This window comes from Triticum aestivum, chromosome 6D, assembly GCF_018294505.1.
Source record: "Triticum aestivum cultivar Chinese Spring chromosome 6D, IWGSC CS RefSeq v2.1, whole genome shotgun sequence".
Taxonomy (NCBI): domain Eukaryota; kingdom Viridiplantae; phylum Streptophyta; class Magnoliopsida; order Poales; family Poaceae; genus Triticum; species Triticum aestivum.
In genome coordinates, this window is record NC_057811.1 from 34,461,914 (window position 1) to 34,476,912 (window position 14,999).

Below are 14,999 nucleotides of genomic sequence, written 5' to 3' on the forward strand. Positions count from 1 at the left end.
GGGGTCTCTGTGCTTGGCGGCGTGGCTTCTGCGCTGCGGGCAGTCTCGGCGGCATCATCGGTCGGGCTTGTTGGCGGCGTCGGCGTGCGCGTGGGCGTGGGCGGCGTCGTCGTGGGCGTGGGCGTGGGCGGCGTCGTCGAGGGAAGCTGGTCCAGGATGAGGCCGACATGCGCCCTGTACCACGCCTTGACCGCCTCGTCGGTGCTCTGGAGCATGTCCGCCCCGCCCAGCAGGAAAGCCAGGTCGGTGTTCCTCTTCTTCGCGGCGACGTTGGTCCGGAGTAGGTCGAGCTTGACGGCGCTTGTCGACATCAACGCCGACCACCGCGCCTCGGTCTTCTCTTCACGAAGGACGGCCCGGGCCTGTGCGTCGGCGAGGCAGTGCTGGATGGATTCCTGCACGCGAGCGGTGGCCGCTTCGGCGTGTTTCCCCTTCTTGGCACCTTTGTTGCCGTCCGGCCGCCCTTCTGACGCGCCCGGAGCCGGCGCGTCCGGCTTGTATGTCTCCTTGGCCTTCTCGAGGGTGCGCCGGACTTCCGCCCACTTGTCGCACTTGTCAATGCGCTTGTAAACGTGGGGGCGTCGGGGAGGACGCGTACGCGGGCGGCGAGTAGTTGTATTGAGGGTACTGCACGCCGGTGAAGGCGGGCGAGGGCGTGCGCTGGGCCGGGTGTCCATGGGGGAACGTGACATTTGGGTTGAACCCACCGTGCACGTCCCTGTCGGCGTAGCCCGGCGATCCCCATGGCTGCGGCGTCGGAGACCCGACACCTTGCTGGCCCCAGGGCGCGTACAGCGCGTGGTTGCCGGGGGGATGTCATGCGTTTGTCATGCCCGGTGGCTTGGACGGCGGCGCCCTCGGCTTCCTCTGCTTCCTCTGCTTCGGCTGGGCGACGGAGGCGGTCGCGGTTGCCGCGGCGCGGGGGACGATGTACTTCTTCGGTGCCATGGCGGCCGGCTGGGAGGCGAGCGGGAGAGAGAATGGCGGGAGGAAAGGAGAAAATTGGAGGGAACTGGGGGAAAAGCGGGGAGAAACGGCGGGAAGAGGCGCTCGACTCGCCGACAGGGCGGACCCACGCGTGCCTTTTCGCTTGTGCCGGCGCCCCTGGCGTCCCCCAGGGCGTCGGGTTCTGCCTGGGTCCGCCGGCACCAGATTCGGCCCGAGCCGGCGAAAAACGGGCTTCCGGGGGGCGACTGGGCCGTTTTTTCGGCGCCGGCGCGGCAAAAACGCCTGGGGAGGGCCTGTTGGGGGCGCGGCTGGAGATGCTCTTAGCATGTCTATCCAGACAAATCAGATTATGTATTGTACAAAAGTTTAGCTTCAGAGGGTCCACCACCATTGCCCCCGTCTACAAGAATAATATGTTAAGGAACCAATGAGATTCCAACGAACAGTCAAATAGGTACGAGAGGGCATTAACAAGATATTTAGATAAACAGAATGCTGTATTTTGAGAAAATAATTCATGCCTGGTGCAAAATTAGGAATAGATAAATAAAACAGCAGATAGGAAAGGAAAAGTATCTAAAGTTACACTTAAGATGGTCCATGCCACATTGGATAAAAATGGAACATGCTCATACTAATAAATGTTAGCAATAAAAGTGATCATGGCTATTCATATTAAGATTATCTTTAAATAAATTTAGCCTGAATTTCTAGCAAATGGACATGTCACTTGCAGCATGACCCTTCTAAAAGTGAAAAACTAATTTGTAACCATCAAACCTAGTCGCCATTGGGGATTTACTATTACTAGCAAGATCGACAAAGATAACCATATTGAATGGAAGAAATATAACCAGCTCTGAGCTTCAGAGTGTACCAATTGAGCTACCTATTTGACATTTCAATTGGTTCAAGCAAGTTTTTCATGTAAATGTCCTCAATTTCTATAAACTGTGCATCTCATCTTGAGTAACATTTGCACTGCAGCGATGCACTAATAGTTAATACCACCATTATGAAATTATTGAGTATGTCTATTGGCCCACAATAAAAATTTAGTTCGATTACTCTACATAATACTGTTTGCTAATCTACCTCAGATATATTATCTTTGCAAATCTTTGTGGACGTTGTTTCATTCTATGGACGTCCTAGAGTAAATAGGTAAAAGTACACAATTCAACAATAATTATCCAAGAATATCAAATAACTTGGTTTCTTTTTACCTGCAGTATAGACACCTTCGAATGGAAAATGGAGATACCAGGCGCTAGATTCGAAAACTTTCTTGAACAGCCATGATTCAAACTGGACCGTGAAGATGCCAACAGATGTCCACAACAACACCACATTATTGTCCTCAACAAACCCGAGTATCCTTGGGTGCTTTCTTTCCATCTCTGAATTCAGGGAAAGTAGCTTGTCCAATTCAACAGTTCTTCCCAGCACCCATGAGGCAACACCCTTGCAATCGGTCTTCCTCTTCCATAATTGGGCACAAATACCTCTCAGGAATAGTAAACCAAGGCCACCACCCTCTGCCGGCATAACCCAAATATTGCCATCTCTCATGTCTCCAGTGTCACCCACTGGCATGGGTATCAAAGCTAGGCTCCGCTTATCCAAATCCAATTCAAGAATTTGTTGCGAATTCCCATAACCATAAAGCAACCATTAAAAGGAACCCCCAACCATCACAGCAGGCATGCCCGTGTAAACCATGGTGGGAAAACCAGAATGCTCTGATGGAAGCGGTGTTGAGATGAGCTTGTCCCATACATCGGTCAATGAAGAGTAAACAGAGGCTACCGCTTGTGTGCTTTGAATGTCGCTGTTGCCTACCAAGACCACCTGGAAATGGTGGATATCTCCAGGAACACGAAGCACCGCCGCGCTGATCGACTCGCTGTGGAACCCTGGAGGAATGTCTAGGAGGTGCTGGTCGCCGGTTATGGGGTCCCACACCAGGAGCTTCACCTGCGCGGCTTTCTGCAAGAAGCGGGAGATGAGTACGAGGCCATGGCGGCATCCGAGGGGCCAGAAGCGGCTGCTGGCCTTGATTGGGAAGGAGAAGCGGGCTTCCGGGACCCGATTGGGGGCTTCCAGCGTAGGCTGGAAGCCAATCTCGTACAAATTATTGATGAGCCAGCCGAGGAGGGGAGGGTTTTGGCGGTGGTGCGCGCGGAAGCGGCGGGAGAAGCCGTGGTCGGAGGCGAGGCTGCGCCAGAACTTGCAGACGGCGGAGGCGCGGGGGAGGGAGGAGGGCTGCGGGGGGAGGCGGAGGAGGATCTCGGCGAGCAGGTTGTCATCGTCTGGCGGCGCCGCCGCCGAGGAGCGGGAGCGGTGGCGGGGGCTGCTCATCCTCTCGCGTGACTCTCTGGTGCGGGCCGGGAAGAGTGAAATGTGGAGAGCAGAAGCAGGCACGATGTCGAGTATGGACTGGAGTGTGAGGTGCAGGTGACCTAATAAAGCCCATGAGTGAGACTGAAGCCCAAAATTCTTTATTTTATGGCAATTTATGTTGGCGCGAGGATAACAAATTTAGTTTGCAAGCACGTTAATTTTCTGACAAAAAATGAATTTAGGCGGATTTGACATTGCTTGCCATCCTCGGCAAACATAAATGGCCATAAAAAACGTTCGATTTGGTCAAAAATCTGATGTCAGGTTTGTGGTTGAGCCCAAAAATCCAATGTATAGGCTTTCATTTCATTAAACCTTTTTTAGTTTCTGATTTCACTGAAACCATACATAGAGTGATTCAACCATTTTTCCTAAAATGATAAGAAAGGAAAAAAATGCATTCCATCCCAGTCAAAAGAGAGGATTCTACGGTGCAAGATTCACTATTTTTTTTCTCCAAGAAAAAATAAAGGCTCATCATCCCTAGTTGAAAGGAGCAACAAACCATGTTCCCCAGAAGCACAGAAACACGCAGGCATACATCGTTGGATGTCTCATTTCTTACTTAAGAGATCAAGTCATGAAAGAATTCAAATTCAGATGTTAGCCAACTGACCCAAGACTTAACCATATCCCATAGAAAGAAGATAAACCAGACTCCCAGTGGCATTGCTACTGAATAGGCGCAAATTAATTCAACTCGTAAAAGCGTCCCTGGAGCAATAATATCTTTTTGAAAAACAAATTCAGACACACACGCAGAGTTTTTGTGGGACGTGAGCAAACGAGGCTGAAAAAAAGGATATGCGCACACAAAATAGCGCAGGCAACTCCAATATTCAGTGACAGGGCCGACGCTAATGCATTAACTGAAGCATGCTAATTTCTCTTGACGCCAGAAGGAATATTGCCTACAGAAATCGGATAATAGACGGCAGTTCACAGCTTGAAGATCAATTCCAAGCTACAGTTGACCACGGCATGTTACTTCCTACAGGTTCACATAACATTTGACTGGTGCATGATATATATGCAAGGTCATCTCCCTTGTGGAGGAGCACATCACAGGACCCATGCACACCATACAGAATGGAAGAACATACATTAAATAACCTATTTATTCATCTCTGACGACGAAACCTAACTCTTGATACCTGCAGAGCAACCAATGTTGTCAGCTAAACCGAATTGTGATACTCATTCATGCAAAATCCACTGGATTTATCCCACATTTTTGTCCGATTCAGACAGTAGGCATTAGCTTCAACAATGTGGAAATTGTGCCAAAAGCTCAAAGTTGAATCAACTCAGCAATATCGGACAGAACCAACAGTACAAAGAGAGAACAGCAATAGGAGGATAGTTAATTTGTAGAGGCACACCTTCAATATCTATTATACAAGGTTAAAGGGGGGAGTTCCCTCCCTTAACTTTCGTTGTTAGGTAGGTGGGGAGATTCGAACCCAGGTGGCTTAAGTGTAAACAGGGCGCACTTGACATTGCGCTGGGAGGCTCTCCTCACCTTCAATATCTATAGTTAGCATATCCTCAAGCTTTTGGCTACATCTGGCCTCAGCGGAGGCTAAGAGGTTAGTGGTGCAGATAACTCCACTGTAACATCCTAGCTTATCAAATCTTGTAAAACTTTATTTCTTATCATGGGCATATCAGGGGCTAATGGAGTAACAGAGCAGAAACATGTAGTTTCTAGCTCATAGGCATACTCTTTAGAAATGTACAAGCTAGATTAACACTTAAAATTTAATCAAAATCATTCAGTGGAAGCCTCAAGTAAATGATCACGCATCATTTTGTTAACTGATACTGTACTTCCTTCGGTTCAAATAGACGACAACCTCTTCTGCTGCATAGTATCAAAATCGAAACACTGGCAACTACTCGTGAAGAGAGCAGTGTTTAATATGAATCTAGTCAGGTCATTTTTATCATGCGTTCAGTACAGAAATTATCAAATATCTATAGTGACCGAAATCGAAGAAATTATACTGCACAGAAACCACAACAACAGCCAACCTGTACTTTAGTTCACACAAACTACGAGAGTTAGGCTGACAAATAGAGGGCTGTTGAGAAAATATTTAACAAAACTGCCTACGATTAACATAATTGTACAACAACTGCAAGCGAGCATTAGGTATTATAACGATCCTAAATGAGCAATAATCTGAAATGTTTTCCCTAAGAAAGCAATAGTGTGAAATGGTAAGCACATATAAATAAAGGAAGTCTGAAGCCAAGTGCTGAGATGTTTCTTGTTATCAATTATTTGCATTGATGAACAACAAATAAATCACCACCAAACTTGACAGACCAAAAACAACAGAAAATAAATCAATGCATTGTAGCAACGAGCAAAAGCAAAACAAAAAAATACCCTCTGAAGGGAAGGAAAGGGAAATATTTCAATCTGCCACTACTAATAGATACTTACCTGCTCAATCATCACGTCCACATGTCTATCCGGATAAATCATATCATGTATTGAGCAAAAGTTTAGCTTCATCGTTTCCACCACCAATGCCTGTGTCTACAAGAATAACAAGTGAAGGAACCTATGAGATTCCAAAGAACAATCAAATAGGTACAAGGAGCGGATTGAGTAGATATTTAGATAAGCACAATGTTGTAATTTGAGAAAATAATTCAGGCCTGATGCAAATTTAGGAACAGATAAACAAAACCACATATAACATCAAATACAAAGAATATTCCAATAACACTATATAATCACTCACATCAACGGTATACTCACTGATGTCATAAAACGAAGAATATGCACACTCAGACAATTAGCAGATCTTCTATAAGTGAAAACTATTTTATAAACATAAAACCAAGTCGTCTTATATGGATCTAATATTACTAGCAAGATCGACAACGATGCCAATACTGAATGAAGGAAATTTAACTATCTTCAACTTCAGAATATGCCAATTGATCTGCCTATTTGACATATCAGTTGGTTCAACCATTCAAGCAAGTTTTTCATGTAACTGTCTTCAATTTCAAAATATTATGTATCTCATCTTGGTAAACATATGCAACACAGCTATGCACTAATACTAACATTATGAAATTCAAATAAACTGGTTTCTTAATTATTACCTGCAGTATAGACACCTTCGAATGGATAATAGTGATACCAGCCATATGTAGATTCAAAAAGTTTCTTGAACTGCAATGATTCAAACTGGACAGTGAAGACACCGACAGATGTCCACAGTAACACCACATTATTGTCCTCGGCAAACCCTACTATCCATGGGTCCATCTCTGAATTCAAGGAAAGTAACTTGTCAAGATCAATACTTATTCCCAGCACCCATGAAGAAACACCCTTGCAATCGGTCTTCATCTTCCATAATTGGGCGCAAAAGCATTTCAGGAAGAGGAAACCAAGGCCGCCACCCTCTGCCGGCATAACCCAAATATTGCCATGGCCCATACCATCAGTGTCTTCCACTGGCATGGGTATGCAAGATAGGCTCCGCCTATCCAAATCAAATTCAAGGATTCCTTGTGAATCCCCATTAATAAGCAACCAATAAAAGGAAGCACCAACCATCACAGCAGGCATGCCCATGTAAATCATGGTGGGAAAACCAGAATCCTTGGACGGCAGCGCTGTTGAGACGAGATTCCCCCATAGGCCGGTCACCGACGAGTAAACAGAGGCGACCGCTTGTGTGCTTTGAATGTCGCTGTTGCCTACCAAGACCACCTGGAAATGACAGATGTCGTCTCCGGGAGCACGAAACACAGCTGCGCCGATTGAGGCTTTCCCCATGTCGAACCCAGCGGGGATGTTTAGGTGGTGTTGGTCGCCGGTGACAGGGTCCCACACCAGGAGCTGCGGCTGCTTACCCACAGGGAGGTCGAAGATGAGTACGAGACCATGGCGGCATCCGAGGGGCAGGAAGCGGTTGCCGGCGGCGATCGGGAAGGAGAAGCGGGCTTGCGAGATGCTATCGGGGGCCTCCAGGGTAGGCTGGAAGCGGACGTGGTGAAAATCCTTGACGAAGCAGCCGAGGAGAGGAGGGTTGCGGCGGTGGTGAGCGCGGAAGCGACCGGAGAAGCCGGGGTCGGAGGCGAGGCTGCGCCAGAACCTGCAGACGGCGGAGGCGCGGGGGAGGGAGGACGGCTGCGGCCTGCGGGGGTAGGCGGAGGAGGATCTCGGGGAGCAGGTCGTCGTCGTCCAGCGGCGGCGCCGCCGCCGACGAGCGGGGGCGGAGGTGGAGGCGGCTCATGCGGGATGTGTTGGACTGGAACCAATGGGTGTGCGGGCCAGGCCAACGCTGTGGTTGTGCTAACATTAGAAACCCATTACGAGCGTAAAACAGATCTAGTTCTTCTGTTCGTTTCTTTTTTCGACAAGAGAGATTTGTACTCAATATTTGAAAAACGTTCATAGTCATGCATAGAGAGATTTGTACTCAATTTTTGAAAAACGTTCATAGTCATGAGTAGCCCATGACGAGCATATAATTCAAGTAATATTTTTCTATTTTGTCCCCAGGAACTTAATTATTTGTTGTCGAATTTTCTAAAGGCCGGTGCTAAAGGCGTTGGTTGTGTGGCAACTTACCCCATAGGCCGCCCCTTCCAATCTAACTTACCGTTTGTTTTAGCTGTGGATTCGCTTCACAAGCAAAGATGATTCGGGCGTGCTTCAAACAATATTAATAATTGAAAATGACCCGAATCGGATTCAAGCTTTGCCACTGAAGCTGATTCGAAATATCTGTTTGTTTCAGATCATAAAGCTGAAAGTCTTAAGCTCATGACTCTAAGCCATCCGATTCTGACAACAAAATATGCCCGCTTACAACATTATTTTGAGAAAATGTAGCAACACTACGTTTCATTAATTAAGAAGAAGAACCGATAGTGCCAAGAAATTACAAAGGAATACATAATAAGATCATTACCACACCACAATAGAAAGAAACACCAGTAGAGCTACAAGGATGGAAAGATTCGCCGCTTGCAATCAAAAATCTCGTCGAGACAACCAATATGGAGGGGGACTTCAACTTTCATCTTCATCTAACCAAGCAAGGCAGAGGTTGGTCGTCTAATTACCACACCACAACACCGTCAAGGAGGTGGAAGAGTATTGATAGGGAATGAGGGGATCCGGATTCAGATGAGAGCATCAGGCTCTCCACAAACTTAAACTTGGTCGGACGACAAGACCAATGCGTACCCCTCGGCAAGAAAACACTAGGAGAAAACACAACCATCATCCCTCACCATCGCCAACTACAAGCACATACCTCAAACCAGCCAACCACACTCCAACCAAGACGTCAAACAAGCAGGGTGTGGTCATTGACTCCACAATGATGCCTCCAAGGAGGTTATGATATCTAGAACGTCGTCATCATCTAGTCCAGAAGTTGGATCTAAGGCTTTTGCCTGGAGAGCGCATAGGTGGGAGAGGTGTGAAAGATCCATGACTTCACCTTTAAGAAGGACAACGGCGCTCTAGGGCAACATCTTCATTGGTGCCGGAAGCCGGAACATGGCTTTCGTCCGCAACAACATACCTCGCCACCAACTGAACCACACTTGTCGCCGAGTGCGGTAGCAGCATAGCACGAGACCTCATTGGCTATAGGTTGGTGAGTATATTTTTGCACTCATGTTTAAACAGTACTCCTTCCGTTCCAGAATATAAGCTATATTGGTTTCCATGCAAATCAACCATTTGAATGTTTGACCAAGATTATTGAATAAAATAACAACATCTGCAATACCTAATAGATAAAATATGAAACTACTTTTCATGGTGGATCAAATGATATAATGTCATATTTTCCAAGAGAAACACTTCAAGTTGATTGTTAATGAATGAATGTAGAAGATTGCAAATCTTTTTTGTTTAGTTTGTTCCCTAAAGATTGGACTATTTTAAGTGGAAGATAAAGTTATAAATGGAAGATAATAAGGGCGGCGATCAATCCCGATCAACAGGCAACGCACAACAGATTGGACTATTTTAATGACTATAATACCTTAACAAATAGCGCCAGAATAAGATAAGAATTGAAGAACAAAGAAACACTCCACATGGGACATGAGCATAAATTCGACATCCAAATCTCCGGCCTGACAACATGGAACATAGTCAGATAGAAACACTAAGAGGGCGAGCACACACACAAATTGCAAGCAAAGACATCAGGCCATCAGCTAAGCTTGCTAGTTATGTCAGTGGAACATTAATCCAGGCAAGTCACTCTATCTTCATCATGCCAGTTGGCCAACTGTATTCAGAAATTAGATAACAGCAGAGGGGGGGGGGGGGGGGGGGTTGAAAATAAAACACTGAACTCGTACAATTCAACTTCCCACTTGACCGGTGCGTGCTACATAGAGGGTTGATCTCCTCGCAAAGCCCATTCCTCCATCTCAGCAACCAGAATACAATTCTAGACACCTGTGGAGATATCAATCTCATTAGTCAACAGATAATTTGACGCGCCAATTAGTCAACAGATAATAGCAATAGGTAACCTGCACATAGTGGCGATAGACAATTTGTAGTGTTTCTCTATTATCTTGCCAATTTGATCTCAGCGGAGTCTAAGAGATCAGTGGTTCAAAACTTCAATACTCTTTGTTATTATGGACGCAAATGCTGAACCGTCTAGCTTATGAAAGCATTAATATTCTTTGTTATTATGGAATATGAGGGGCTCATGGAGTAGAAATACATAAACATCTGGTTTCCAGTCATAGCCATATCTTTTAGAACTGTACAACAAATAAAATTTAATCGGATTTGTGCCATAAAGCCTCAAGCATGGGATGGTACTTCATCTTATTAATTGTACTTCCTTCTGACCAAAATAGATGCCATTTTTTTACAGTATAAACAGCATCATAAACAACACTTTGATAACTACTAGATACTAGGTTAGCAAACATAAACATTGTAGTAATACACAACACAAAGTATAGCTAACATGTAGTTTAGGCCAGACAAACTACACTTGTGGCTAATGGCCAATTACATATGCAAGTCATAATGGAAATAATGATACTGAGAAAATGTTTAACCAAAGCAACAGTAGAAAATCGTCCACAAATCTACAATAACTGCAAGTGAAATCATAGAGATATTGTTCTTCAATATCAAATGAAGACATATTCTTGAAATATTGCGAAAATCATCAGTTCACTGTGTACCATGACAATCCAAAATGAGCAGCAATACAGAATGGCATAGTTATAAGCGCATACAAATAAAGGATGTTTGAAGGCTGCTTAAGTAGCGCTAGTTATCAATTATTTACATAGAGGAATGGCATACAAGTCACACTAGGACTTAATAGATCATAACCCGAAAAATATCAACTAAAATCAATATAAAAATAGGTAAAAGTAAACAAAAAAAGGTCCACTGGCCGGGCACAAGAAAGGGGAAGTACTTCATTCTGCTACTACCTAACATGGCAGCATTCTCATATCTGAGCAGGCACAAAGGTATGCACAAATAGCTAATGAGAAGGGCCCTAAGCCATCGGTCATCTGAGGTGCTAAGGGAGAAGAACCTGCACCACCAGAAGGAACTAGGGGGTGTGGAGGCTAAAGAGGAAAACTGAACAACAAGGCGGCTGGAAGGAAGTGAGGGCAAGCAGAAGAGCGCATCCAACAGAGAGGAGTAGAACATCAGTAAAAAGAAGAGAAGGTAGCTGGGTGAAAGCATGGCGAAAGGAATGGAAGGCAGATGAGGAAGCAAAGACAGGAGAGAAGATCCAAGATGCAGCCTGCCACGAAAGCATGATGGGAGACGGCCAGGTGGGCAACAGGCCAAAGGGTCAGAGATAATCGTGGAGTCCTCGCTTGTAATTTGGTAACCGAGAAGTGGTAATAAAAAGGAGAGCCATATATTTTCAAAAAATATATTTCAGATGCCTCAACTTATATGCTGGGCATAAGCTTACCTGCTCAACCGGTAGATCGAATAGCATGTCTAACTGGAAAATTATCTTATGTATCAAGCAGAAGCTCAGCTCCATAGTCTCCCCCAGCAGCACATCTTTCTACAAGCAGAAGTCAAGTAAACAGTGTGTCATGTGGAAATGGAAAACATGCACACTCAAGACTATTGGCTGGTCAGAAGAAGTTATCCAGAATTACTCAAGCTCGTTCAACGTCATAGTGAAGAAAACTAAATATGCTTATACTGATAAATCCTATCGACAGAAATGATCACAACTATTCAGATTTAGATTGTGTTTGAATAAATTTAACCTGAAAAAATGATCTAAATTTATTAAAAAATGAATTGGATTTGCCTGTCAGTGTTAAATAAACAGTTGTTTCATAAATCTCAAGCCAAGTCTCACTACTACTATGCAGTTCTTGCCTATGCCAGTAGGCAGGTAACAATGAAATTTAGTACTGTACAATTATTATGCAAAGAATTCTCAATCTCTGCTACACCAAGCAGAACCCGTGGGATAGACAAACTAGATACCTCTAGAGTCCAGGATACGCTTGGATAATTTTCCAGGTCATAACAATTAGATAAAAACCATTACACAAGCATGAGGGCAGAGCAGTACATAACAAATTGCCATAAGATAAAGAGATCATCAAGCAGCAAACGAATAAATGAAACAACACTACTTAAATTGTGAGCTTAACACAAAAGGATGTGTGATCAGAATTCCATTGACCAAGTATCATAATAAACCTGGTTTAGTTATACCAGCAGTAAATGCATGTTGTTACCTGTAGTGAAGACACATTCGAATGGTTGATGGGAATGCCAACAGTTGGGTTCAAAAATCTTCTTGAAACGTTCCAGCACGAAAATCTTCTTGAACTGCAATGACTCAAGCTGGACCATGAAGTCGCCGATAGCTGTCCGCACCAACAACACACTATTGTACTCAGCTAAGCTTAGTATCACCGTGGACTCTTTCTCCGTTAAATTCAGGGAAAGTATCTTGTCCAGTTCAAAAGTTCTTCCGAGGCCCCCCCCCCCCCCCGCCCCCGCGTCGCCCTCCCTGGTGATTCGGGGGCGAAAAACCTAGCGCCGCCGCCTCTCCATCCTAGCCCCTCCATCGTCTCGCCGCCGCCAGAGGCTCCGGCCGGCAAAGCTCGCCTGGATTCGGGGACGGCGGCGGCGGGGCAAGTCTCCATCTGGCGCGAGGTGGCTGGATGTGGTGCCTCGTGCGCGTGTGGCTGCGGGGAGGTTGTGCGCGGCGGCGCGGGTCGCAGGCAAGGGGGGTGGAGGGCAGCGGACTCGGGCTGGCTGGGCGCGGCTTGCCCGGAGGTGATGCACCCTCTCTTGGGTGGTCGAATCTCCGGCGGCTGCTGTCGACCACGTCCAGATCTGGCGCCTAGGCGTGGGGCGTTTCGGCAGAGGTTGGTGGCGGAGGCTGTAGGCCGGCAGTGGGATGGCGAGCAGCAGGTGTGGTCGGAGGCAGGGGTTGGTCTCTGCTGCGGCTGGCAGCTGATGGGGGCACGGATCTGGCTCTGTCCGTGGTGGTGCCGGTGCTGCGGCCTGGATTGATCCCCTCTCCATCAGCGTCAGTGCTCATGGTGAGCAAGGGCGTCTGTGGGGGGGCTCCTTTTTGGACACGGCGAGGACGCTTCCGTGGTCTGACAGGGGGAGGTGAGATCTCGCGCTCATGTGCTTGCCGGACTCGGCGTCCTATGTGCGTCGGTGAGGTGCAGGCTGTGAAGCTTCGGGCGAAGGCCTACTGCTGACCTTGTCGGCAACGATGATGGTGACGCCCTCGGGCGCCACTTCCCTTCTTGAAGGCATCATTGTGAAGCTTCATAGCCTGTTCTTGATGTGCTCCGGGTGAAAGCCTAAAATCCTTCCTTGGATTGGACGATGACGCCATCTTTGATGTCGTTTCCCCCTTGGGGGCATAGTCTTGGAGCCATGGATCCGTCATGGGTTGGTTGGTGTCTCGGTTGGAGCGTTGTTGGTCTGTTGGTCTGCTTGGTGGCGGCGGTGGAAGTGATATGTGGCGGCAGCCTTTGCCTTGGTCATCTTGGGGCTGTTGGTCGACCTCTCTCTTGGGGGCTCGTGGAGGCGGTGACGACTCGGAGTTTGGTGCCCTTCGACGACACTTGAGGTTTTGTTGTCTCGCATAGTGTTCTGGCTCTCTCTATCTGTGATGGAGGCCGTGGTGTGGCTCAGAGGAGGTGCAGGGCTGTCTCGGCGGAACATTGCCCTTCGGCACGGTCAGCGGCCCTCTCTGTCGCGGCGTGGCTAGGCAATGGGAAACCCTTCGACGGTGGCTGCGACTCTCCTAGTTCTTCAAAGTGATGAGTGATCGCAGGGCAGCAGACGACTTCTCCTCAACGTCTTCTCGGTGTCGGATCTCCTTTCGTCTGATCCAACAATGCTAGTTCCTGCTCTTCTTGGTCTGCCTACTGATGATGGATGCTAAGTTCTTGGTGTTGGCTGCTTGTTGTAGCTTGCTTCTGGTTCTTCTTCTGTTGTTCCTTGTCCCTTTCTTGTGGGTTGGGTGCTACTTGTTGTAGCCGTTGTGTTTGTATCTCGATCTTGGTTTTGAAAATGAAAATTGTTCAGGCCGGCTTTTGCCCGCCGTAGCAGCGTCCAAAAAAAAAAAGTTCTTCCGAGCACCCATGAAGCATCGCCATCAGAATCGATCTTCCTCTTCCATAATTGGACATTGCAGCCTGACTGGAATAGAAAACCAAGCCCACCACCCTCTGCCCGCATAAGCATGAATCCACCACGACCCTCGGTATCCACTGGTGGCACTGGTATCACAGTTAGGGTCTGCCTATGCAAATCGAACTCAAGGATTGGTAACGAACTCTGGTCAAGGTCAACCAACCAGAAAAGGGAATCCCCAACCAGCACATCGGGCGTCCTCATAAACATTAAGCAATCAGCCTCCTCATCGGAAAGCAGAGTGGAGATGAAGCTGCCCCATTCGCCTGTCTCCGACGAGTAAACGCAGGCGATTGCTTGTTTACAGTCTTGTTTGTCTATGCCCAACAAGACCACCAGGAAGGGGTGAATGACTCCGGGAGCGCGGAGCACCGCCCCAGTGATCTGTCTCTCATCACCGATGAACCTTGGGGGAATAGCAAGGAGGTGCTTGTCGCCAGTGAAGGGCTCCCACACAAGGATCTCGCACGACGAGAGGAGCATGAGTAGGAGCCCATGGCGGCAGCTGAGGAGCCTGGAGTTGCCAATTCCGTAGTCGAGGCCGAGCTGCAAGGCCATGGCGGGCACACGATTGGGGGCCTCGAGAGTAGGAACGAAGGATACGATCGTCGGTGCGAATTCCGTGACGAAGCAGCCGAGGATGGGAGGGCTGCGGCGGTGGCGGAGGCGGAAGCGGCGGGCGAAGCCGGGGTCGGAGACGAGGCAGCGCCAGCGCGTGCAGACGGCCGCGGCGCGCGGGAGGGAGGACGGATCTGGGGAGAGGCGGAGGAGGATCTCGTCGATCAGGTCGTCGCCGTCCAGCGGCGGCGCCGACGTCGGGCGGAGGCGGCGGCGGAAGCTGGCCGCCATCTCGTCGTCGCCAAGGGGGTGGGATGTGGTGGACTCGAAGTGTAGGTCACACTGGGATTTTTTATTTTATTTTTGAGTAAAAGGTCACACTGGGATAGGAGAA

The 14,999-nt window shown here is 47.6% G+C and overlaps 2 protein-coding genes across 3 annotated transcripts; both read right to left on the minus strand.

Annotated features, from left to right (window-relative positions):
- Nucleotides 1-628: 628 nt before the first annotated feature.
- On the minus strand, nucleotides 629-7,654 carry LOC123143305 (uncharacterized). Of its 2 annotated transcripts, none has more exons than XM_044562169.1 (2): nucleotides 6,478-7,654; nucleotides 629-5,899 (listed from the first exon to the last, which is right to left on the minus strand). In XM_044562169.1, the coding sequence occupies exons 1-2, from the start codon at nucleotides 7,157-7,159 to the stop codon at nucleotides 5,847-5,849; spliced, it is 735 nt and encodes a 244-aa protein (XP_044418104.1). In that variant the 5' UTR covers nucleotides 7,160-7,654; the 3' UTR covers nucleotides 629-5,846. Both variants share the same exon structure in this region, with proteins under 2 accessions (XP_044418104.1, XP_044418105.1).
- A 1,956-nt stretch (nucleotides 7,655-9,610) lies between these two features.
- Nucleotides 9,611-13,197, minus strand: LOC123142386 (uncharacterized). Its single transcript, XM_044561323.1, has 4 exons — nucleotides 13,103-13,197; nucleotides 12,118-12,249; nucleotides 11,325-11,423; nucleotides 9,611-9,814 (listed from the first exon to the last, which is right to left on the minus strand). Exons 1-4 carry the CDS (start codon nucleotides 13,160-13,162, stop codon nucleotides 9,611-9,613), a joined length of 495 nt encoding a protein of 164 aa, XP_044417258.1. The 5' UTR covers nucleotides 13,163-13,197.
- Nucleotides 13,198-14,999: the final 1,802 nt, after the last annotated feature.

What these genes read in the sequence shown, in the direction of transcription:
- LOC123142386 (XM_044561323.1), bottom strand. Translation starts at nt 13,162, where the DNA reads ATGATGCCTTCAAGAAGGGAAGTGGCGCCCGAGGGCGTCACCATCATC. An exon ending in CCATCATCGTTGCCGACAAG is followed by an intron (nt 12,250 to 13,102) that starts GTCAGCAGTAGG and finishes TGGTGCGGACAG; the next exon opens with CTATCGGCGACTTCATGGTC. An exon ending in TCGATCTACCGGTTGAGCAG is followed by an intron (nt 9,815 to 11,324) that starts GTAAGCTTATGC and finishes ATATCTCCACAG; the next exon opens with GTGTCTAGAATTGTATTCTG.
- LOC123143305 (XM_044562169.1), bottom strand. Translation starts at nt 7,159, where the DNA reads ATGGGGAAAGCCTCAATCGGCGCAGCTGTGTTTCGTGCTCCCGGAGAC. An exon ending in CGAAGGTGTCTATACTGCAG is followed by an intron (nt 5,900 to 6,477) that starts GTAATAATTAAG and finishes TTATTCTTGTAG; the next exon opens with ACACAGGCATTGGTGGTGGA.